General features: G+C 45.5%; 1 protein-coding gene across 3 annotated transcripts in view; it reads left to right on the top strand.

The window, feature by feature from the left end:
• Window positions 1-300: 300 nt before the first annotated feature.
• LIMS1 (LIM zinc finger domain containing 1) overlaps window positions 301-26,110 on the top strand; it is a 145,740-nt gene continuing 119,930 nt past the window's right edge. The window contains exons 1-2 of one of the 3 annotated variants that reach the window (XM_075917915.2): window positions 301-856; window positions 2,770-9,017. In XM_075917915.2, coding sequence (XP_075774030.2) covers window positions 7,321-8,517 — 1,197 coding nt within the window. In that variant the 5' untranslated portion in view covers window positions 301-856; window positions 2,770-7,320 and the 3' untranslated portion in view covers window positions 8,518-9,017. Of the gene's footprint in view, window positions 857-1,243; window positions 1,392-2,769; window positions 9,018-26,110 lie in introns of those variants that run through there. The other 2 variants (XM_014569273.4, XM_075917970.2) reach the window with 2 other exon arrangements.

The following is a 26,110-nucleotide window of genomic DNA, read 5'->3' on the forward strand; positions in this document are numbered from 1 at the left end:
TTTTAAAAACAGACCTCAAGAGATGATTTCAGCGGAAACTACCTCCGCTGCCAAGTAAGTAGGGAACATGATGGCTTTCTCCCAGCTACTCCAGTCTCATTCTCTTTTCTACCTCTTCCCCCGCGCCCCCGCTCATTTAAAAGTTTTAATAAGGAGGAGGAGTTGAAGCACACACCAAAAGGCTAAGGTAGCTGGCTGCTCCCACTGTCATTGACACAGTGACAAAACTCCCCTTGAGTTCAGGGCGGGCAGTTCAGACCAGTGCCGGTCGAACCTGTCTTCAAACGCAGAAGGCTCCCCCGGGAGGGGGGGGGGGGGCACTGAGCCTGGCCGGGGGGCACTGGCGAGAGGAAGGGGGCGGCAAAAGTTGCTCTGCCCCAGCCCCCGAGAGGCCAGCCAACGCCAGGGGAGAGCCCCGGGAGAAGCCCCATCTCTGGCCTTCGCACAGTGCCTAGCCCAATGGGCCGCTGTGCCAGCGCAGGTCGCCAGCGCCCCCAAAGCCCTGGGGCAGCCCCGCAGCGTGCGCGCTCCGCCTGTGGCGCTCACTGCACCCCCGGGGCAGCGGCAGCCCCTAGAAGGCGGGAAAGCGCCCGGGCCGCTGCCATCCCGGCGGGGCGGGGCAAGTGCATCCCCTCCCGCTCCGGCCCTCCCTGGCGGCGGAGCTGCAGCGCTGCAGGCGGCGGGCCGGGGAGCGCCATTGCTGCCCGCCCCAGCCCCGCTCCGCCTTCCTGCTCCTCCCGCGGCCGCTGCGGCTCCTCCTCGCTGCGGCGCGGAACTGGCCCGGGGCAGGGCGCGAAGTTGCCTGGCGGGAGGCGGCTGCCGGGATGTTGGGGGTCGCGGCGGGAATGACCAACAGGTAAGAGCCCGGCAGCGGCGCCCGGCCCCATTCATCCCTCCCGGGCCGGCAGCGCTGCCGCTCCCCTGCTCACAGGGCGGCGCTGGGTCCCTGGGCCCTGCCCTCTCGGGGGCGGCGTGTGCGGGCCGGGCGCTGAGCGGGAGCCAGCCCCGCCGCTTCCCTGCTGCCTCCCGGGGGGCGGCGGGGATCCCCGGGGGCTGCAGTATCCGGCCCCCCGTGACCCCAAGCTCCGGGGATGCTTCGTTGCTCGCCGCCGGCGGAGGCGCGGCCAGGCGGGGTGGATGTGCGCTGGGAGGAGAGCAGCGATTCCCCCACTTCCCCCACTGGGTCATGCGGCAGGGCCGGGGCCGCGCACCCGGGGGCGGCCCGGAGCAGGGCAGGAGGCGGGACTGCTCGTCCCCTGCTGTGTAGCAGAGCCAGCGGGTCACCGCACCCCGGTGGCTGCTCCTCGAGGCTCAGGAGTGGGAGTCACAAAGCGCGGGCAGTGAAACACAGTTCCGCTGGGCCCGGGGGAGAAGAGTTTAGGCGGGGAGCGGTGAGTCAGATGCAGCACGTGTGACCCGATCGGGGTGTTGCTCCTGCGGCTCGCAACGCCTGTGGGCTCTAACAGCCAGAGCCAGACAGGGATTGGCTTTTGTGTCAGCAGTCGCCAGGGCTCCCCGCTTTCTCATACATGCTTCCACGGTGACCCGGCGCTCCCCAGGGGCAGCAGGGAATTCCTTCCAGCTTGTACGTGCAGAGTTGTCTAGGCATTCTTGTGGTGGGGGAGTGGGTGTGGTATCCAGCCTGCCTCTGCCCCAACTATACACCACTGACTTCTCCACTGCAGCTCCCCTGTCTTCCCCAGGGATGCTTTACCAGCATGGAAGTACTGGCATATTATACTGGCAAGCAAAGCATGCCTGGATGAAGCAATATCAGCAAAAGTGTGCTTTGTATCCATATATGAAACTAGAGATGCCACCCTCCTCCCCACAAATGGCAAAAGCACTGTGTCTGCCTTAGGGATGTGAACAACTAGTTGACTAGCTGATAAGCAAATGCTTATTGGCAATGGGTTTTTTTGTAAGGAAAAAAAAGGTGCTCCGGGGAAAAGTTATTGATCTCTGACTGGAGGTGCTGGTACAGTGTACTGGGCAGTACCATCCCAAAAAAACCCACTGCTTATCAGATAGTCGACATGCTAGTCAACTAGTCACTTCCTCCCTCCCTCTTACTACCTCTATCAGAAAGAGGCAGCATGAGTGGGGGGGGGAGGTAAGGGGGTGCTGCGTGGAGGCTGGGGTCAGCAGGGTCCATGCTTCACTGCCTCTTTGAAACGCCACGTGGAGTATGGTATTGACATCTGGTATTGGCTACTGTCGGCAGACAGCATACTGGGCTAGATGGAGCATTGGTCTGACCCAGTATGGTTGTTCTTATGAGCCTGATGCATGGAACACTGCACTGAAACGAGCCCTGAAAAAGCTGAGGGTGTGGACCTTGAGATCTGAAGGCACTGTGTATCAGTACTGGCTCCCAGCCTCACACTCCCGAACAGCATGACTTCTGCAAAATTCATCATGCCAGGGCCTTGCCTAGCTTCTACTGGAAACCACCATCAGGCTAGTTTAGATTAGTGGTGCTAGGAAAATTTAGACTATAAGGGACTATTGAGTGGTTGGCAGGGTGGGGAAAGGTGAGTAAATGCACCAAGGTAGATTTTCCCCAAGCTAGGGGTGTTAAATGGTTAATCTGTAAGCACCAGGCTTACCCAGTGGCGGCTGACAGCCACTGTAGGTCCCAGGGCAAAGTGTGTGTGGGAAGCCCAGATCTCCACCCCTGGAAGTGGTAGGGTAAAAGGGAAGGAGCTGGTGGCAGCCAGCCCTCAGAGCCACTTGGACTGCTGCATACCCTCTCTCTTGCCTCTTCAGAACCATGCAGAGTTGCGCTCCAGCAGCGATTCAAAGGAACCTGGAGCTCCAACCACCGCTGCGGCTATCGTGACAGTGGCGGCTGCAGCCCTGGGCCCCTTTGAACCTCCGGGCTTTGGGGCAGCTGCATCCTTTGTCCTCTCTCTCCCCCAGCTGGTGAGCCTGGGCTTACTGGTTGACCAACTCTTGACCGTGAACCCCAGCGACAGACAGCCACTCCAGGCCAGAACAGCCCCAGCCTCGGAGAGGCCAGTGGGCTTCACAGCAGGACCTCCCATCCATGGCGGGATCCCCATGGTTGCAGCATGGTCAGGCAGCAGGTTGGGTGGCAGGAGCTGAGTCAAAACCGTTAATCAGTTAAGTGCTCTCGTTAAACTGGTTAACTGTTTCAACATCTCTACTACAAGCCCTGTCTCCTCCAAATTACTAATGACTAAACCCAGCAGGACATGTCTAGCTGGCTTGAAAGGACAGAATAAAGCCAAAAAAGGTAGCATTTGGTGCTTTTGTACTCCCTGACCCAAATACACCAGATTCTTGCCCACTCTGCTCATCTGGAGGAAAGACTGCATGTTTCATTTTATTTACAATTAAAGCTCTCAGTAAGGGGATTTTGGTGGTTATTTTTAAGGCATTCTGTTTTTACTCAAGTTCTTTCATGTATTTAGATTCTAACCCAGTCTAAACAGTTGATGTAAGCAGAATAACATTTTATGTAGTAAACATTTGAGTCATTCCAAAGTGGTTTCTATCCTTGGTATACATCTTCGCTATTGTGTTGTGAACTACCTGTGACTACTGACACATGAGAGAATACAGTTAATTCTTACCAAAATAAAAGTTAAACTATTAAGCGTGTGAAAGGAAAGCATTGAAGAACTATTTATCATTTGAACCCTGCAGATGTAAAGTGTGGCATTTTAATTATTTAAATTCCATATGGTGAGTGGGGTGTTTACACTGAGGTGAACTTAGAGACTACTCCACAAAAAAAAGTGCGCTTTGTCATTTTAATTCTTTCTTCCTTTGCTCAAGCATTTTAATCTTTAAATAGACTTTTGTCTTTCTTCATGCAACTTCTTTGTACTGTTATAGTGGGGTCCTAAAACAGTTAAATTTAAAAGCACAGATATTCCTTCCTTTGAAATAAAGAATTCAATTTTATGCTGAAGCTTGACAGACTGGTCAGTTGACCACCTGTTATTTTGATCACAGTCAGGCATTGTTAAATATTCCAGCAAGAATGCTCTGAGTTAGGTGATGGCCATCTTTTTTTATTGCATTATAGCGTGTGTTTGCTTTCTGTTTTCAGGTAAAAATAACTCAGTTACGTAACTTGGTCATTATAATTATTTACAAATATCTATCTAAGCCTTTTGGAGCCCACTGATTTGTTACTCTTTTTTATTAGTGTTGCCACTGTTCTAATAAATTAGTACTTTAAAATAGATGACCGTTTTTGACATTTCATTTGATAATTTTTGACCACTTAGTTGACCAGATATTTTTGGACTGGTCAAATGCTCAACCCTACTTTATGACTTAATTCACACCAGAAACAGGAGCATCCCAACTACACCTATAAAATGATGGGGACTGATTTAGCTATAACCATTCAAGAGAGTGATCTTGGAGTCATTGTGGATAGTTTTCTGAAAACTAGGGATGTAAAGGACTAGTCAACTATCCAAAAAGCAAATGCTTATTGGATAGTCAACAGGATAGTCGACTAGTTTCTCCCCCCCCCACCCCACCCCACTGCCTCTATCAGGTAGAGGCAGCAAGAGGGGGAAAAGAGGAGGTACTTAAAAGTGGCAGTACCACATGGAGCCCGGAGTCAGCTACTCCGTGCGGTGCTGCTGCTTTCAATGTCATGGGGCGCCCGGCTCATTTCAAAGGGGCAGCACTGAGTGCAGCCTGGGATCAGCTGGGGACTCCCAAAGCTCCCGCATGGAGCCTTGCATTCCAACTTTGAAATGCAAGAGCCACCGCGGGGGCTCTTGTGTGTTTCAAAGGCAGACTACGGATGTGCTTATCAACTAGCAAATTAATCCTGTATTTTTTATTTTCTTCCGCCCCCAATCCCACTACTTGGTCCTCAGCTATCTATTGCTATTCTTTGTCTCTAAGAAAACAAAGAGGTAATTTGGCTGAACTGTTTGACTTCACTAGTGGTAACTTTTATTTATAACTAGGAGATTTACCCTGCTTTGCTCGGGTCCTTAACTCAAATAAGTTTTGTTTTTCTTCATTTAAATCATTGTTGTGTGGTGGGGCTGGAGATGAGGCTGCCCCAGGGAGAGAGGTAAATTCCAGCCCTCTTACTGCAGTTGTTTGGGTCCAGGTGAGAAGTGTCTGTCCATGGCCGCTGCAGTGCACACTGCTGTGTCCTGCTAGTGTGCCTGAGCTCTGAGGTGGAGGGACTTCCTGTCCAGGTGGTAGAACAATTAAGTCCTTGGCATCTCTTTTGCTGTGATAGCCACTAAATGCTGCTCTGACACGTTCATCAGGAGATAAATTGAGACAATTAACTAGTTTGCCAAATACCCAGAGAGCAGTAATGAATTTTGAGGCAAACGCAGCTTGGTGTCCGTACTTGCAGAAACTTGCTGAAATGAAATAGACAAAATGCTCCTGTTGAAATCCGTGTAATTCTTGGCAGCTCATAAGCCATCAGGAAGGAAGTTTCTGCAGTGCAAAACAAAGCATGTCCAGCTGGGGATATATGGGTGTCTGGCACAGCCCAAGAAGTGTGGATGGTGTTGGACAAAAAGGTGGAGTAGCCAGCGGATGTGCTGATTTTAGTACATCCCCATGGCAGCTTCTGCTAGCAGGGTTCCTGGCAGGGCAGTGACTGCAACTCTAGCAGTTCTTCACTGGTAGAAACTGCAGGCTTGCTGCTCCTCAGGGTGAATCCTTCCTGTGGCTGAAGGAGAGAGTCTGAATCTGGTACTTAGATTATGTCTACGCTGGGGATATAAAATCCTGCTTAATTGGCTAACTGATTAAACATATTGTTTAACTGGTTAACTGATTAAAGGAGGGTGAGTGAGGGACTACTCACCCCCCAGTGGGCTGGAACATCTCTCCCCACCTTTCCCGCTACAGCCCAGGGCTGCCCCACCCCGCTGCAATACACCCGTGACTTACCAGCCCACATGACCTCCGCCCCCAACCTCCCTTGGCTCTACTAGAACAATTGACTGTCCCATGCTGCCATGCCCCCCTCCGGCTGCACTATCAACTTCCTGCCCCATGTGGCTGCCAGTGGTACCTCTGCCACGCACCTGCACAGCGACTTACCCTGCATCTCTTCCCTTCCTTCATGCTCCATGTACAGTTGCCTAGAGTCCTCACAAACATCAGGACTTGAGAACAATTTCTTGCTTCCTGGCACTCTGGTTGTCACCTGATTGACCCTAACCTCTTCGTCTGCTTCCACCTCTTCATCGATAACTTCTGTCTACTGGACAGGTGTTTCTGACGCTGTGTATTCAGATGTATCTACCTTCTCCTTGGATGTGGACGTGGGATCCTCACCCATGATTGCGTCCAGTTCTTATAAAAACAGCAAGTTGTGGGTGCAGCACCAAATTGGTGGTTTGTCTCTTTTGCTTTCTGGGACCACTGCTGGAGTTCCTTTATCTTGGCTCTGCATTGCAAGGTGTCTCACTCATACTTCTTCCCACATAGGGCTTGAGAAATGTATCTGTACTAGGGATGTTAAAAAGTGTTTAATATGGTAACCATGTAGCCGCTACAAATCTTAGTGATTACATGTGCTGCTGGCTCTGCAGAGTAGCTTTTTACCGCAGACCTCCCAGTGATGCTTCCCTGGGAATGGGGCTGCCAGCCCCTACCGGCCCGGCTCCTGGGGAGGAAGTGTTGCTGCCCTGCCGCAGCGAAGCTGCCTTCCTGGGAGCCGGTTGAGTTTAACCAGTACCATTAACTGATAAGCATCAACTTGTTGATTAAACTCTAACATCCCTAGTGTGTACAGGTCTCGGTTCCTATGAGTCACTGGCAGTTGTGTTTGCACTGATTCTGTTTGGACACAGACTGGCTAACCTTGTGAGGAGGGCTTTAAACTAGGTTCGACGGGGACAGGTGAGCAAAGCCCACAGGTAAGTGCTGAATGTGTGGGACTGGGAGATGGGTTGGAAATGGGGGGGACTACGGCCTATAATGGCAAGGAGAAAGGAGGGTCAGAGCACAACAGGGAGGCAAGATCAAATCAGTATCTTAGATGCCTATAAACAAATGCGAGAAGTATGGGTAATAAGCAGGAAGAACTGGAATTGCTAACCAATAAATACAACTATGATATCATTGGTATTACAGAAACCTGGTGGGATGGGACGCATGATTGGAATGTTGGTATGGAAGGGTACGGCTTGCTCAGGAAGGACAGACAGGGAAAAAAGGGAGGAGGGGTTGCCTTGTATATTAAAAATGTATATACTTGGACTGAAGTGGAGATGAACGTAGGAGATAGCTGTGTAGAGAGTCTCTGGGATAAGCTAAAAGGGGTAAAAAATTAAGGGTGATGTCATGCTAGGAGTCTACTACAGGCCACCTAGCCAGGTAGAAGAGGTAGATGAGGCCTTTTTTAAACAATTAACAAAACTATCCAAAGCCCAAGATTTGGTGGTGATGGGGGACTTCAACTATCCAGACATATGTTGGGAAACTAACACAGCGGGGCACAGGCTATTCAATAAGTTTCTGGACTGCATTGGAGACAACTTTCTGTTTCAGAAGGTTGAAAAAGCTACCAGAGGAGAAGCTGTTCTGGATTTGGTTTTAACAAATAGGGAGGAACTAGTTGAGAACTTGAAAGTGGAAGACAGTATAGGGGACAGTGATCATGAAATAATAGAGTTCATGATCTTAAGGAAAGGTAGAAGGGAGACCAGCACAATTGAGGTAATGGATTTCAGGAAGGCAGATTTTGATAAGCTCAGAGAACTTGTAGGTAAGGTCCCATGGGAAGCAAGACTGAAGGGAAAAACAACTGAGGAGAGTTGGAAGTATTTCAAAGGGACGTTGTTAAGGGCCCAAAATCAAACAATTCCGCTGTGTAGGAAAGATAGAAAATATGGCAAAAGACCAGCTTGGCTTAACAAGGAGATCTTGCACGATCTCAAAATAAAAAAGGAGTCATATAAAAAATGGAAACTAGGACAACTAACAAAGGATGAATATAGGCAAGCAACACGGGAATGCAGGGGCAAGATTAGAAAGGCAAAGGCACAAAATGAGATCAAACTAGCTACAGGCATAAAGGGAAACCAGAAGACCTTTTATAAATACATTAAAAGCAAGAGGAAGACCAAGGACAGGGTAGGCCCACTGGTTAGTGAGGAGGGAGAAGCAGTAACAGGAAACTTGGAAATGGCGGAGATGCTCAATGACTTCTTTGTTTTGGTCTTCACCGAGAAGTCTGGAGGTGTGCCTAACATAGTGAATACAAGCAGAGAGAGGGTAAGTTTAGAAGATAGGATACACAAAGAACAAGTTAAAAATCACTTAGGAAAGTTAGATGTCAGCAAGTCACCAGGTCCTGATGAAATGCATCCCAGGATACTCAAGGAGCTGATAGAGGAGGTATCTGAGCCTTTAGCTATGATCTTTGAAAAATCATGGCAGACAGGGGAGATTCCAGAAGACTGGAAAAGGGCAAATATTGTGCCCATCTATAAAAAGGGGAATAGAACAACCCAGGAAACTACAGACCGGTCAGTTTAACGTCTATCCCAGGGAAGATAATGGAGCAGGTAATTAAGGAAATCATATGCAAACACTTGGAAGGTAATAAAGTGATAGGGAATAGCCAGCATGGGTTTGTGAAGAACAAGTCATGCCAAACTAATCTGATAGCTTTCTTTGATAGGATAAGGAGCCTTGTGGATAAGGAAGAAGTGGTGGATGTCATATACCTAGACTTTAGTAAGGCATTTGATACGGTCTCGCATGATATTCTTATTGATAAACTAGGCAAATATAACTTAGATAGGGCCACGATAAGGTGGGTGCATAATTGGCTGGATAACCGTAGTCAGAGAGTTGTTGTTAACAGTGCTAAATCCTGCTGGAAAGGGATAACAAGTGGAGTTCCGCAAGGGTCTGTTTTGGGACCTGTACTGTTCAATATCTTCATTAATGATGTAGATATTGGGATAGAGAGTACGCTTATTAAGTTTGCAGATGATACCAAACTGGGTGGGGTTGCGACTTCTTTGGAGGATAGGGACATAATTCAAAATGACCTTAGCAAGTTAGAGAAATGGTCAGAGGTAAACAGGATGAAGTTTAATAAAGAGAAATGCAAAGTGCTCCACTTAGGAAGGAACAATCAGTTCCATACATACAAGATGGGAAGCGACTGTCTAGGAAGGAGCATGGCGGAAAGGGATCTAGGGGTCATAGTGGACCACAAGTTGAATATGAGTCAACAGTGTGATGCTGTTGCAAAAAAAGCAAATATGATTCTAGGTTGTATCAACAGGTGTGTTGTAAGCAAAACTCGTGAAGTCATTCTGCCGCTCTACTCTGCACTAGTTAGGCCTCAGCTGGAGTACTGTGTCCAGTTCTGGGCGCCACATTTCAAGAAAGATGTGGAGAAATTGGAAAGGGTACAGAGAAGAGCGACAAGAATGATTAAAGGTTTAGAGAACATGACCTATGAAGCCAGGCTTCATGAACTGGGCTTGTTTAGTTTGGAAAAAAGAAGATTAAGGGGGGACATGATAGCGGTTTTCAAATATCTAAAAGGGTGTCACAAGGAGGAAGGAGAAAATTTGTTCCTCTTGGTTTCTGAGGACAGGACAAGGAGTAATGGGCTTAAAGTGCAGCAGGGGAGGTTTAGATTGGACATTAGGAAAAAATTCCTAACTGTAAGGGTGGTCAAATATTGGAATAAATTGCCAAGGGAGGTGGTGGAATCTCCCTCTCTGGAGATATTTAAGAACAGGTTAGATAGACATCTGTCAGGGATGGTGTAGACGGAGCTTGGTCCCGCCTTGAGGGCGGGGGGCTGGACTCGATGACCTCTCGAGGTCCCTTCCAGTCCTATTATTCTATGATTCTTTACCCTACACACTGATAACACTGACAACACACCAAAAGCTCTCTGTTGCTCCAAGCAGAAGAGTGCTTTGAGCGATAGCCACCCCTGTGAAGATGCCGGGAAGACCACCACGGAGTGAGCCAGACACTAGGAAATGCGGCTTTAATGTTCCTGGGGTTTGCAGGAGGGAGGGACGCATCTGTTTACCTGTTTACATGGCTGTGGAGCAGCAGAGTTCAAATGCTGGCCACAGTGGTTAATTGGGCTTTGTGGGGAACCTGTTGGAGGTCAATAAACTTGAAAAAAAAAAAACCCTACTATAGAATACACACTACATGATTGTCAACAATAAAAGTCTCATGTGGAGGTGGAAATTTTTTGTCACTAAAATTGGGCATTTGTTGTGACTTTTGTCACGTCACAATGTGGACTCTCCCTGGGTTTTGTCATCAACAAGTATTTTTGGAGACAAAACTAGGGATATGAACGGGTTAGGGATGTTAAATTTCGATTAATCAGCTAATTGAGTCGATGATGGAATTTCCATCGCCAGCTGGATTAGCTGGTAATGGGGCGCTCACTATCTCACTGCCTCTCTCCCTTTGAAATGTACAAAGGTCTTGGCATCTCCTGTTCATTTCAAAGGGAGAGACCCAGTGGTTCCCACTGCCTGTCTCTCTTTGAAATGCACAAGAGCTGCTGGCAGCTCTTGTATATTTCAAAGGGAGAGACTCAGCATTCCCCTGCCTCTTGCCCTTTGAAATTTACAAGAGCTGTGAGCCGCTCCTGTACATTTCAAAGGGAGAGGAGTAGCAGTAGGACCTGCATGAGCAGGACTATTTCAATCCTTGCTCCTGCCATTTCCCCTCTGCCTCCCTGCATTCCCAGCACTGGGTCATGCCCCCTTCCTCTGCTGCCTCTCTTTGATAGCTTCTAGTCTAGTTCCTACTTACTAGTCGAGTTCATGCTTATTGGGTAGTCGACTAGTCACTTACACCTCTAGAACGGGTAACCTTACCAGGTAATGCTTAATGGGTGCCCAGGAGCAGCCTCCTGCTTGTGGCCTGCCTCGGGTGGAAGGCTGCCCCAGAACTGGGACTGGGGGTCGGCAACAGCTCCAGTGCTGGGGCTGGCAGCAGGAGTCCCCCTCCCGGGATCCCACTTAGCTGGTTAACTGGTTAAACATTAGGTTAATCTAATGTTCAATCGGTTAACTGATTGGTCAGGATTTTTCATCCTTAGACAAAATTTGCAAATGTAGACAAGGCCTTAATCACTGGTAACATATTTTGAATATGAATTAGTTGCCTAAAAATGACTGATCACGTGAACTGGGCAATCCCATGTTTGTGGCTTTCTTATCTTAAAAGTAGACTATTGAAAAGAAACAGCCCTTATCTGCTATTTCTGTAGCGTTTTGAGAGGATGTCTTTCTGGCATTAATAACTGTGTGAGGATTATGAAGCAGCTATGTATTAATCTACAAATATATAGTAATGGTATGAATATTGTAAGTGACCTGGTCAGTAAGGAAAAGTTGTTAACTGTGGAGAGTTGCCAGAATTTCCTATATGAAAGTATTTGATCTAACTTGATAGGGGACAGTGAGAAGGAAAAAAGGGAATTGACACAGTGGCCTCCCAGAGGAAAAAAAGGCATACACTTGAAAGACAGTGGAGCTGTTAGCTTCAAAGATCCTGTGTTTTGCCAAAGTGGGGAGTTTCTGGATCAAAGAGCTATATACAGTTAAAAGTATATTGATTCCTGGGGAAAGTGTATGTGTGGAGTGGCAATTTCAGGTAAGTTGCCTAAAGCGTGTCAGTGAACTCTTGACAGGGGGACAGTGAAACACTCTAATACTGAAACAATATCACAACAATATGGTGTGATGATTTTCATTCTAGGCTAATGGTGGCCTTTTCTTGCTTGTGGTGGTAGCTAATCAAAGTAGTGGTTTTTGTTGGTTTTTTTTTTTTAGATATTTTTGTATTATAATCTGGGTCTAAAGAACCTTGAATTTTTATGTCTGTTCTTCAGATGGAGAGCTAAGGCATGTGTTGGGGGAAAGAGGTAGGTAACTGATTTACACTACCTTTGGACATTGGTGTTCTGCTTATGTAAAAGAAGAAAATAGTCATCCTGATGTGCTGTTATTGGCAGAGTAGGAGTTTCTGCTGGGAATATTGCAGTAAATTGTAAGATAGCATTTCTACAAATGCTTACTGGAAATATGATTTTTCAGTCAATTTACTTTAAGAGCTTATAGTGTCCAGTTCAAAAAGGTTTTTCTCATAATGATATTTACAGGAAACATACAAGTAAAATGTTGAGTAAAGAAAATGGATATACAGTACTTGCGAACATTTTAGTAAGTTTGCAAAATCAACCTAGAGCTTTTGCTTTTTTTTTAACTCCAATTCTGTATGTTAGAGTGGATAATTAAGCTGCAGAATTCTGGGCTCTTATAGCATTAAAGATTGTGTGGCATGCAGTGGTTAGGGTCTCTGTAAATCAGAAGCTGTATATAGTCCTGAAATGAAATCATATTATAACCCACAGATTCTTTTTTCTCAGAACTGGCTCTATATGCTTACTGCAGGTAATCATTTAAGGACACACAATATACTCCACATAAAGTTGTTTTTTTCAAGTTGCAGTAAAATATTTATGTCAAAGCACTTAAGATAAGCCTTTTAGCATTTTCTGTTGTGGTTTTACGCTGTGGGCATCATTTTGAAAATTCTGATTGCTCTGTGTTTTTGTTCTGTTTCGCATTTTAATTTTAAGATTCCCTACCACTGTAATGTAGCTTGTATTATTCTTTGTTCATACCAGGATATGTTAAATGTTGTTAATATTGTCAAAGTTGAAAACAGGGCTTTTCAGTGGCAGAAATGGTTCCTCGTTAGGGCCTTTCCACCATGACAAGTTCTGATAGAAGTCCAAATCAAAAAAAGACTCTAACCTGTTATGTTTTGTTAAGAGCAGTAGTACATCACATAAAAAAAAATCTAAAGATTGACGAATCAGACAACTGACACCGTATATAAGATAAAGTATAAAACAATCTTGAAATTAAGCAGAAACTTTTACTATGGGAGAAATTATTATCATTTTTGTTTATGGAGTTTTTTGTTCTTTTCTCTGAAGCTCTTTCAATTAACATGTACAGATTATTTGATGTACCATTGATCTCTTCTGGTGTAGTATTTCTCATGTTCCTAGACTTCATAATGCGGGAAGGTAAACTAACTTCCCTTTGTGTTAGAAGTTTCTGCTGTATTAAAATCAGATATTTTTGCTGTTTGGCAAGAACACTGAAAACTAGGAGATATAGAGCGTTGCTTTATTTCCAGTGTTGCCAACACCCAAACAATTATGAGTTTGGTTTAAAAGTAATGGGATTATTTAAAAAAATACATTTTTGATTATTTTTATTTGCCTCCTTGTTTTGGAAACTTTACTGAGTACTTGCTTCAAGCTTTCGTGTCTTTTTCCACATCCACATATGCTAGTAATCCCCCTTTTTAACTGAAAGCTGAGATTCTCATGTATTCCATTGATTCCAGCAGATGGAAAGAAAAACATCAAATATTGTCAGACTTGTGGTAAAACCACAAGAGTTGGCAATGCTTAACCCTTAATGGATGTATTTGGCTCTCACTGTGTGTGCATTACTCACCTTGCCATTAATGTGTTTTCTGTATATAGTCAGAAAAATAATCCTTCAGTTCAGCTCCACTGCTAGCCAAAGGTTTGAAACATCTTGAAAATACAGTGCAATTTTTAATTGGATGTAAAGACTCTCCATGAAGAGATTTTCCAGCTGGTTTTATTTAACTCTGAAGCCTGTTACATACCACAGTTAATTCATTTTTTTCATCAGCTGGAGAATACTGGCAGACAAATGATAATAGCCTATGCAATGAGAAAATGTTTTTAACCATACTGGGTTAGACCAAAGGTCCATCTAGCCCAGTATCCCGTCTTCCGACAGTGGCCAGTGCCAACTGGGCTAGAGGGAGAAAACAGAACAGGTAATCCTCAAGCGATCTCTCTCCTGTCATCCATTTGCAGCCCCTGTCAAACAGAGGCTAGGGACACCATTCCTGCCCTTTGAGACAAAATGACCATCCTTTCTGTAGACTTAGAACAGAAATTTGTTGTGTCATTTAACATATGTTTAGATGGTGTGTGATTCAGCATTATAGAGGTGACGGATAACATCTCCAGTAATTAGGGCTGTGTTCTAAAATGGGCTTAAATTGTGGCATAAGTTCATTTTGTTTCTGGGAAAGCTTCACACAGGTTTGGTTTTATGTTCTTTCAATTTTTGGTTTAGAATGTTTGGTTTCTCTTTAGTTTTAATAGGAAGCCTTAAAGTGCTGGCTGAAATTTGTCTATGGAAGTCCTGCTTTTCATTGTTGACTAATGATTCTTTCAAGTAAACATTGATTATAAAATTAAACAAAACAAACAAAAAACTAGGTAGAGAGGTGGGTCCTAACTAATTAGATCTGGTACAGTGGGCAGCTTCTGTTTTATTTAAATGTCAAATTTAGAGTAATTTTTTTTTTTCACATTATAACTTGAAAGTTTTTAAGCACTGTGTGCACAAGCCTGAATGATGGGTAGACTTTCTCCTTTTCTCCCCACACACTCCTTCCCCAATTCCAGGAGTTCCATAGACTGCTTTCTAGAGTAGAGGAAAATGCCCTGGAACTCTGGGGATGGTGTTCATGCTTGATACAGTGGATGGGGAACTGCTGTGTAATAATCTGAAAACTCTGAGGAGATGTATGTTATGAACACTACATGTGACCTGGCCAGGGAGAAGCTATTGTATGTTGGGCTATAAGACTTTCCTGTATGAATGATTGTGCTATTTAATAAGAATTGGGATGGGTGAGGTGGAAGGGGAAACACAATAGCTATAGATGATCAAGTCTCAGAAAACATTGAGGGGGGGCAGTTACAAAAAATGGCATGGTATAGGGCACCAAGTCATAGTGACACAGTTGTTCTATCAGTGCTGGGAAGGAAGAGATCAAAAGAACACTAAATAGTTAAAAATCCTTCTAAGAAGAGGAAAGGGGGTTTGTTGTCCTGGGTTGTCAGGAGGACTGGCTGACAGAGAAAAAGGGGCTCTGTGGAGACTGGCATATATATATACGGACTGTTGTCTTTTAAAGTCTGTTTTTTCTGAAATCCTGTTCTAAATTAATTATACTTTGGCTTTAAGAAGGCCGCGTTGGATGCTGGATACTGTCCCCCTTGCCCAAAGAGAGAACAGAACTCCATGTTTACGAGTGTGCGAGGTATGAAACCTGACAGATTAAAACTATACGTTTCTTAATTTTTTCGCAGAGTTTGAAATATGTGAAATAAGTATGTAGTTTATGGTATGAGAGAGGTCTTCTTTATGACATCTGAATAGACCAAGGTTACAATAAGAGGAGAGTTGTACACAAAAGTGTACTTTTTGCAGTGGTGAACTTGAAACGAGAACACTTCTGAATAGACCAATGTTACAATAAGAGCAGAGTTGTACACAAAAGTGTACTTTTTGCAGTGGTGAACTTGAAACGAGAACACTTACACACTCACTCGCTCTCTCGCTCTCTCTTTTAGTAAGCCTAGAGATTTGTTTGTGTATTGGGCTTGCTTTGTTGAAGATCTGTTTGAATAAGATCTTTTCCCATCCCAGGCCAGCTTCTCCTTCTGCCTGATCTTGCAGTGAAGTTTATCCTGTATTGATTTCATCAATCTGTTGCCCTGGAACTAATTTTAAAAAATTCAGCCTTATGACATCCAATGGAAGGGAGAGCCACATTTATCCATCATCGTAAGGGGCATAGAAAACAGAAACACAAATATATGTTTAAATATATGTTAATTTATTGGTATAATTAACATTTAATGAGACTGTGTCTCTTGAATGTGTCTGGAAAATGTTGATATGGTATGTAACTTAATTCATTGGCTTCAAATTTTTACATTACATTGAGGAAACAAATGCTGTTTACATTAGCATATTGTTTATTTTTGTGGCACTGTGAATGTTGCATTACTGACAAAAACAGGATGTTAAGATTCCTGTTCCAAAAGCTTACAGTTCAGATTAAACCACATATGGAAATATGGGTGGTGGGTTACTACCACTATACAAATGAATTTGTGCCGTCTCTTGCTTTTGCCATATGCTGAACTTCAGAGACATTGTATCAGAGGGGTAGCCGTGTTAGTCTGAATCTGCAAAAGCGGCAAGGAGTCCTGTGGCACCTTATAGACTAACTGCAGTGTAGGAGCATAAGCTTTCGTAGGCAAAGACCCACAGGACTCCTTGCTGCTTTTTCAGACATTGTAGATAGCGTTGTAGCAAAGGCTGTTGTAATGAGGGTTTGCAGTAGATTCCATGGAAGCGAGAGTAATCTGTCAAGTGAATATGTTTATGATGAGTTCCTGTGCTACTTTTAAATACTCCAGAGAGAGACACATTTTCTGCTGTAAAAACATTCCTGAAAATGTGATTGAACGTAGACTTTTAAAAATGATTATATACGTGCAAGTGTATGCAGTTTATTTCCTATTTCAAGATACAGTGAGTAATTATGTTAAAAGTGGATTGAATGGGATATTGTCAAAGCTGCCATTCAAAAATCTTTGTTAGTTCTTTCACAATTTTTTTCCTTTTTTGTTAGCTCACTTCAGGAAATGGACATTCTTTTGGCTTGCCACAGTTTAATCAGATCTTTATGTATGATGAAACACCTGGAGAGGTTTGTTTCAGAGGGCTATTTGCTTTGTAATTCGATGTTTGAGCTCTGAGTGGCTGCATATTATAAAATATTTGTGAATGTTCTCATATTTCTATGGCTTTGGGAAGATGTGTATCCAATTTTAAAAACTGTAGGAAAACAAGATGATAAACTACTTAAGTATAAGTATTGTGACAAAGTCAGACCAGAAGGCAAGTATGTCAGCCCCAGAATGGTAAAGGCTCTTCCCCATTAGATAAAAAGAGGTTGCTTCAGGTCAACTAGAGACACCTGTGTCCAATTAAGGGCTGCCTATGGCCTTTAGAAACCTCTCTTCTGCTAAGCAGGAGGAAGGAGAGACAAGCTGTAGTATGGCTAGTGGTAGTAGGGTGACTGAAAAGCCTTCTCCTAGGTGGAAAGCTGCCCATGGTGTCCAACCAGTTCTGAAGCAGTAGCCATTATAGTGGCTACTGCTATAGCGAACTAGCCACACTCAACCAGCCAAAAAGCCACATTGTTCAAGCCAACTGGCTGCACTCAACCAGACAAATAGCCACGTATGGCTAGTGACTAGTGTGTTGCACACCACGGCCGTAGGGGAAACAAAAAGCTAACTGCCTGTTTGGGGAGGGACTCCCACTTTGGAGCCTGCATAACAAGGCAGAACTGTAGAGAGGGGGCAGGGAAACGGGTTCCTTTTTTGTGTTATTATCTTGTTTCTTTTGTTTGGCTGCTTGGGCCTGACCTGAGGCCTGTCTTCTAAAATAAAATAAACCATGAATGAGGAATAAAAACTCTCCGGAGTGGGACTGCTTTATTCCAGGCCCCGCCCCCGGAGGGGGAAAACAGAGATGGTGAGGTGAAGGAGGTGCTTTGCCGCAATATAATATATATCATGCATTTTAAAAAAGCCTTTTTAAAATAGACTTCTGGTGCTTAATGTTTTGCTGAAACAGTAGCGTATCCAAGCTGTTTTTGGACAGTTGCATTCAATTAAACAGTAGCCAGGGTCAGAGTCTATGTTTGTCCAGGAGAGGAATAATTTAAAAAAAGGAGGGGAGGAGGGGAAGAAGGGAAGATTCCTTCCTTACCTTTAAAAAAGAAACAAAAACCATTAAATAACTGCACTTTTGTTTATCAGTTAATAAGCCTGACCCTCAGTTGGTGGGTTGTTTATTTTTTTAAAGTGAGTATCAAGGACATAGCAACACTTCAAACAGACGGAGCCAGTCCTTTTTACTAATTAGGGTCATGTTAGGATAGTGAGACCTAGATTTAAAAGAAAAAATCCTTGTGTTCCTCCTCTATTGAGCTAAACTCTTCTTATTTTTAAGCAGAAAAATTTCTTCCCGTATGCATATGGAAGTTATTCAGCATAGGTCCATTGAAAATAGTGTGGGATCCGCAAATGAGGAAACCACCACTGACGGGAGGGGGAAATAATAGATGTGAATGGCTGCTGAGTAAAACAGAAAAGTTTTTCAAAAGGCAGATCAGTGTCGCAGTACCTAACCCTTAGGTCAGTGGTGGGCAGTCTGTGTCCCATTGGGATTCTATGTGTGGCCTGCAAGGCATTTTGTTGACTGTTGCCCATGTGGGGTGCAGGAGGGGATGTGGAGTCTGAGAGGGAGTTTGTGTAAAGGAGGGGGTTGTCATCTGGGACAGAGACTTGGGGGTTCAGAGTCCAAGAGGGAGTAGGGGTGCCAGAGGATTTTGGCCTGAGGAAGGGGCTTGCGGAGGGAGTGCAGTGACTGGGAGGGAGTTGTGACCTGGGCGAAGAGGTGCAGAGGGTTTGGGTGATGGCTTGGGGTGGGGGAATGGGGTGCAGGGTCAGGGAGGGGGAATGGGTGCCAGAGAGGATTCTGACCTGAGGGGAGGGGCTCTAGGAGAGGGTGCAGGGCCTGGGAGGGAGCTTACCTAGGCAGCTGCCACTCAGCAGCCCTCCAGGAACCTGAAGGCTGCAGTTGCAAGCTGCTCCACGTGGCTCTGCTTCGGGCAGGGTGAAGGAGTCGGGAGTGTTATGCTTAAAAGAAGCATCCGGGATCTTTTTCAGGGAGTTAAGGCAACACGCCACATTTATTGAACATTCATAGATCATTCAGTACTTATCATATGCATATGATACATTACACTCATGCACTCACACACACACATACACAAGCACGCACCGTCTTGTTGTTACCAATAGTTGCTCCCCCTAACTGCACTGGCCAGGTGAGTTAGATGGGGAAAAGGTGGAGCTGGGCTTCTGCTGATCCAGATCAATGCTCCGATGTTGACAAGATGAAAACCCGGGGTCCCTCTGCAAGAAGCCTCATATTTATCCCTCTCATGCAGCCAGTTAGTCATCATCTCACCTTTTTTAATGCTGCTTCAAAGAGAGTCCTTTCAAGGGCAGACACTTGCTGCTTGACTCTCAAGACCATCTATATGTCCAATCTTCTTTCCAATGAGCTCATTTCACAGGTATTGTCTTGGATCTGGCTCCCAGGTCCTCTCCACCCTTGCAACTGCTGCTGGAGGTGCTCATCTTTCATTCTCCATTCACACCTCATTCATTTCAACAGGACAATCAATGAAAGGGGAGAGATTCTACTCCTAGCAAAAGACATTTTCCTATTCCTAAGGCCTATAACATAAAAGACTTAATATAAAGTTTCTGTAGTCTATAAGAAGCAAAGATCTCTACAAGAGCTATCTATATAAAGACTTATAAAGTTTCTCTTAATACAAAGTTATATGAGAATGATACATGGTTATATGGAAATGTTGCAGAGATTTATCCACAGGAGTAGGGGTGGGAGGGAGGAGGTGTCATTGGCTGCCCCTGCTGCCAGCAAAATATCTCAGGTGCTATTGGTCAGAAACTGGCCAGTGGGAGCTGAGAGATTTTGCCGAGGGGTGGGGCAGAGCACAAAGAATAGAGCAGACACATTAAAAGCAATTGCCTCTGTGCTTAAGGCTCCCAGCAAGGCAGGTGCAGGCCGGATGTGGTGGCATGGTGGGCCGGCTGCTGGCAGCCTCTTGCCCACCTCTGCTTTAGATCATCCTACTTCCCATTAAAGATTGAAGATATGTAACTGATACTGAAGCCAAAACAACTGTTCTATGTTGTGTTGTGGGGATGAAAGATCTTTACCTCAGATTGTTTTCTACATATGACTCCAAGTCTAATGTATTTCAAATTATGTTTTTATATGACCCTATTTGCCCTGAAATACTGGGATTATATCTTAGCTTTTTTATAAGACTTTCTTTGATTTTTTTTGATCATCAGCAGGTTATAGCAGACTAGAAGAGAGTTGTGTGTTCATGTGGTTATGTACTACAGCAGTGTTTCTTAAACTTTTTGAGACCACAGAACACCAATAACTTTTTTTATGCGGAACACCTATGAAAATTTTCTTCAAAAAAATTGTTGTCAGACAAAAAAAGACAAAAATAAACAAGTAAGAAAAACATAGAAGAGGTCATGGCACACCTGTGCGTTGTTCACAGAACACCAATGTTCCACAGAACATAGTTTAAGAAACATTGTACTACAGTTCTGGAAACGCTGGCTGTAATTTACAAAAGCAATTCCTTTCTGAAAAATCTAGTATTATACTAGCGGTGAACGTGGTATACCTAGACTTTAGTAAGGCATTTGACACCGTCTTGCATGACCTTCTTATGCAATAAACTAGGATTATGTACCCTATAAGGTGGGTGCATAACTGGCTGGATAACCGTTCCTAGAGAGAAGTTATTAATGGTTCACGATCCTGCTGGAAGGGCATAACAAGTGGGGTTCTGCAGGGGTGTGTTTTGTGACCAGTTATGTTCAATATCTTCAGCAATGATTTAGATGATGGCATAGAGAGTATGATTATTAAGTTTGCAGATGATACCAAGCTGGGAGGGATTGCAAGTACTTTGGAGGATAGGGTCATAATTCAAAATGATATGGACAAAGTAGAGAAATGGGCAGAGGTAAACAGGATGTAGTTTAATAAGGACAAATGCAAAGTGCTCCACTTAGGAAGGAACAGTCAGTTTTGCACATAAAGAGTTATGTTAAACATGAGTCAAAAGTGTGACACTGATGTAAAAAAAGCAAACATGATTCTGAGATGCATTAACAGGAGTGTTGTAATCAAGACTCAAGAAGTTATTCTTTCTCTGCGCTGATTAGTCCTCCATTGGAATATTGTGTCCAGTTCTGGGCACTACATTTCAAGAAAGATGTGGAAAAATTGGAGAAGGTCCAGAGAAGATCAACAAAAATGATTAAAAGTCTAGAAAACATGAGCTATGAGGGAAGACTGAAAGAACTGGGCTCCTTTAGTTTGGGAAGGAGAAGACTGAGAGGGGACATGATAGCCGTTTTCAAGTATCTAAAAGGGTGTCACAAGGGGGAGGGAGGAAAAATTGTTCTCTTTGGCCTCTGAGGATAGAACAAGAAGCAATGGGCTTAAATTGCAGCAAGGGAGGTTTAGGTTGGCCATTAGGAAAAACTTCCCAACTGTCAAGGTGGTAAAGCACTGGAATAATTGCCTAGGAGGGTTGTGGAATCTCCATCACCGGAGATATTTATAAGCAGATTAGCCAGACCCCTGTCAGGGATGATCTAGACCCGTGGTCACCAACCAGACGATCAAAATCGACTGGTCGATCGTGAAGGCACTGCCAGTTGATCTCGACACAGTGTTCCTAGCCCTCCTTTGCTCCCCGCCCACCTGCAATGATGAGCCCGCCTTGGCACTATAGCCTCCTGCCCCTCACAAAATTGGAGCCAAAGATGGCTTCCTGCAGTGGTGGGGAGAAGTCCTGCAGCTTCGTGCCAGAACCGGCTTCTCATGAAGCGTGCGTGCAAGCAGCTCCTCCCCTCCGCACAGCAGTGCGCATGCTTTCTTGTCTTGCCTTCCTTTCCCCACGCACCAGGGAGGTGAGAAGGGCGGGGATTAACATGGCAGTGGAGGATCCAGAGTGGCTGGATTTCTTAAAGGAGCCACCTCACATGCGCTTCTTTCAGCGCTGCCTGCAGTTCCTTCCCAAGAGATATTCATCCGTGGAGACTCCCAGGTACCGGATGAGCTGCCCCTGCCCCCTCTCCCCTGGCCAGACCCCCTCCAGCACCCTGCTCCTGCCCCCTCCCTCCTGGCCAGACACCTACTCCCTGCTTTCTCCTGCACCTTATTTCCCACCCAGATTCTTCATCCCCCCCACCCTATCCTACTCACTGGCAGCTCTGTCCCACACATTGGATCCCTCATTTTTGGCCCCACCCTAGAGTCTGGGCGGGTGAGGAGCACAAAATCCACTAACCCTGGAACCCCAGAAGAGTTAATCTGGTCTGAGGCCTTGCACCTCAGTCCTATCTACCCTGCCCTCCACCATGGGGCTGGAGTGCCGGGGGAGCAAGGTGTCTCAGTTGGTGCCACATCAGTAAGGGGTGGGGTTCTTTTGGGCGGGATTGTTTTTTTTTTGCAGCTCACTTGTGTGGTCCCTGACTGATTTTTTTTTTTTCTGTGGGTCAGTGACTGCTGACCCAAAAAATGTTTCCCACCCCTGCCATAAATAAAGACAATGCTGAAACGTTTTGTGTTGGACATAATATTTTATTTAAAACTGAAGTCTGGCTGCCAAGCCCCCATCTGACCACAGCATCATAGCACTCCTGCACCTCCCACCGACCCCAATCCTGAGCTCATCATACACCTGAACCCCCTGTCCTGACCTCTTTATATCCCCAAACTCCTGCACTTCCCACATCTCCAGTTTTGTGCCACAACACTCCTGCACCATCCACATACCACAAATCTATGTCCTGAGCCCATCATACTCCCAACCTCCTTGCCTTGAGCCCCTCATACACCCCAACCCAAACTCTGCACCCCCACATCCACAAGCCTCAACCTGACCCCACCACTCTCCAGCCTGGAGCCCCATTCCTGAGCCAGCATCTCCTCTACCTCCTTCTGCATCCTAATTCCTACCCCAAAGCTTGCACCTCCTGTCTCAACTGAGTGAGAGTGAGTAAGGGCTGGGGACAAGAAGTGATGGAGAGGAGAGGAAATAGAGGGGGCAGGCCCTCAGGAAGGAGTGGGTTCTTGGGGAAGTGATGAGGTAGATCTTGGCTTGCCCTGGCATTTAAAATGTGATCTTGGGTGTAAAAAGGTTGGAGACCACTGATCTAGACAGGGTTTGGTCCTGCTGTGAGGGTGGGGGACTGGATTCGATGACCTCTTAAGGTCCCTTCCAGTTCTATGATTCTATCATTCTACTAGAATACTAGGGATGTCCTTTCACATCCCTGTGTGCAGTGTGCCAAAGTAAAAACAGCATCTGTAATTACTGCAAAGAATGGTATGCTTTAGTCCAGGGGTGTCCAAACTTTTTTCAAAGAGGGCCAGATTTGATGAAGTGAACATGCGTGAGGGCCAACCATTTTGCCTGACATTCTTTGAACCATTAAAATTAAATGCAAATTAACTATTTTATGCAAAGTTTATTGCAAACGGCAAACAACATAACACCAACTATACATGTTGTGTCCAAATATATTTATAACTGATTTAGACCAACTGACATTAACTGAGATTTTACAATGTATTCATCTCAATTGAAAAAAAAAACTTGCCTACACTAATGTGAAGGGTGAAACTGAGATCTGGACTGCAGTACATAGGCTAGGTCTGGTTCAAAGGCAGTGGTTTTGATGCGCAAAATGTCACGCAGGTGAGAGTCACTTAGTCTTGTCCTCACGCGGTTCTTGTTAAAGTTCATAGCAGAGAATGTCTTCTCACACATATATGTTGAGCCAAACAAGCTCAGCATTTTCTTAGCCAATGTTCGAATCTCTTGAAACTGGCTCTTATCCAGTTGGCGGTAAAAGTTCACAAGAGAGAGCTGTTGGTGACGACTGCGTAACTCGCTGTCACAATGCAGCTCAATGAGCTCGAGCTGCAGCTGATCTGGAGCATCCTCGGGGTCAACAGAGAATGGAGAGGAGAAAAGGCTGATCTCCTTTTCAATAGCTGCAAAGTCCTGAAAGCGCCGTTTAAACTCCCCAGCCAGAGATGCAATGTCTGCTGCATACCTGCTCGTTTGCGCACTGATATTGTCCTGTGGAAAACTGTTCATTATTTCCTGCAACGCTGAAAAATGTATGGTATTGGGCTGTGTTTGTGACAACTGCCTTATGAAAAGTTGCAGCTTTGTCCCACAGGCTTTGAGGTGTGAATAAATCTGGTTCACCGCTGCATCTTTCCCCTGAAGACTCGTGTTCAGTACATTCAGATGCTTTGTTATGTCAACTAGAAACCCCAAATCAGCCAGCCAAATAGGATCAGATAGTTCTCGCATTGGTTGTCCCTTTGTTTCCAAGAATTCTCCGATTTCCTTTCTGAGAGAGTAGAAACGCTGCAGTGCAGACCCCCGACTGAGCCATCTTACATCGTTGTGATATAAAACATCTTCGTATTCAGCCTGGATGTCCAGTAGAAACTGTTTAAACTGGCGGTGGCACAGGGCTTTAGAGCGAATAAAATTAATAGTCTTTAGCACCGGTTTCATAACATGATCATATTTGAGATGTTTAGCACAGAGAACTTGTTGATGAATGATACAATGGAGTTTAATAGCTTTGCCTCCTTCTTCGATCACCTTGTTACAGATTAGGGTTGATAATCCACTTCGTTCACCAACCATGGCAGGTGCCCCATCAGTAATAATCCCAGTAACTTTGTTCCAAGGCAGTTTCATGTCATCTATGGCGGAACTAACAGAAACAAATAAATCTTTTCCTCTTGTTTGGTCCGTAAGGCTCTGGAGGTCAAGTAGCTCTTCAGTCACATTCATTTCATCGTCCACCCCTCTCATAAAAATCAGCAACTGAGCTGTGTCAGATAGGTCCGTGCTTTCATCACAGGCTATTGAAAAGAAGTCAAAATCCACTCCTTTGGATGTCAACTGTCTCTTAATATCTGATGAAATCTCTTCAATTCTCCGTGCTACAGTGTTACGAGCCAGGCAAATGTTGGCAAACTCTTGCTTCTTCTCGGGACAGATATTCTCAACCATTTTCATAACGCATTCTTTGATAAAGTCACCCTCAGCAAAAGATTTGCAATTTTTAGCAATTAACGTTGCCACCTCATAGCTCACCCTTGTGGCATTTTCATTTGACTCACGGGCTCTTATGAAAAATTTCTGTTGTGACATTAAAACAGCTTCAAGTTGCTTCAACTTTTCACTGTGGTCGTGCCCTGTAAGCTTGTCGTATGTGCTATGTCTCGACTGGTAGTGTCTCTTGACATTAAATTCCTTATAAACAGCCACAGTCTCTTGGCATATCAGACAAACACAGTGATTCTCTATTTCAGTGAAGAAATATTCCACTTTCCACCTGTCCTGGAAGCGGCGGCCCTCACTGTCAACTTTCCTTCTCTTATTTACAGTCGCCATTTTTTTAAATTGACCAGAAGGGGAAGGGATCATGTGAGCGCAGTGCCAGAGGTTTAATACACTGCCCAAGTAATACACTGCACTAATACACTGCCCAACAAGAATTCTCTTGCCTTTGTGGCTGTTTGTGGCGAAGTCTCTAATGATGAGCTCCACGTGCCTGAGCCCATTTGTGGCGAAGTCTCTAATGTTCGCAGCTCCACGTGCCTGAGCCCGCCAGGAAGCTGACAGTGCGCAGGGCCAATCACAGATACTGAGCTTGAGCAGCTGCGGAGTCCGTCCCTGATCTCAGCAGCTGCGGAGTCCGTCCCTGCACTCTCAGCCCCAAGGTAGAGGGCTTGCAGGGTCAGAGGCGGGCGGAGAGCGCAGGGCACGCTGGCCTCACGGCGGCCCGGGGGCAGGGCGAACCCGTAGCCAAGCGGGGGAGCGGGGCTGCGGACGTGCCCTACATGGAGGACTTTAGGACCGCAGCGGCCGCCATGGACGGCGGCGGCGCGGCCGGAAGCAGCGCCAGTCAGAGGAGTGCCGGGGAACCAGGAGAGGGGGAGGAAGCGGGGGCTGTCCCTGCACTCTCAGCCCCAAAGCGGAGTGCAGGGGCAGGGTTTGGGACCGCGGCGGCGGCGGCGGCCCGAAGCGGCGCGCTGAGCGCGCCAGTTAAAAAAAGCACCGGGGAGCCGGGAGAAGCGGGGGGCCGTATTAAATCCGACCGCGGGCCACATTTGGCCCGCGGGCCGGACTTTGGACATGCCTGCTTTAGTCCAACGGTTCCTAACTTTTTCAAGCATATGGACCTCTTTTCAAACTATTAAAATTTTATTGATCCTCCTTCCTCCCTGGGGGAGAAAAAAAGAAAAGGAAAAGAAAAGTAAGGATAAGTTCTACCACGGTGGAACTCGATTCTTACTTTCCACGGCCCCCCTGCAATACCATCGTGGACCACAGGTTGGGAACCACTGCTTTAGTCTAAACTGCTCCATTTAATTAAATACTGAAATGTACTAAATCAGTGATTCTCAAACTTTTTGGCCTAAGGCCCACCCTGCTGAACGCAGACCTTTCCACAGAC

Source organism: Pelodiscus sinensis, chromosome 1, assembly GCF_052426305.1.
Source record: "Pelodiscus sinensis isolate ZL-2025 chromosome 1, ASM5242630v1, whole genome shotgun sequence".
NCBI classification, from domain to species: Eukaryota; Metazoa; Chordata; order Testudines; family Trionychidae; genus Pelodiscus; species Pelodiscus sinensis.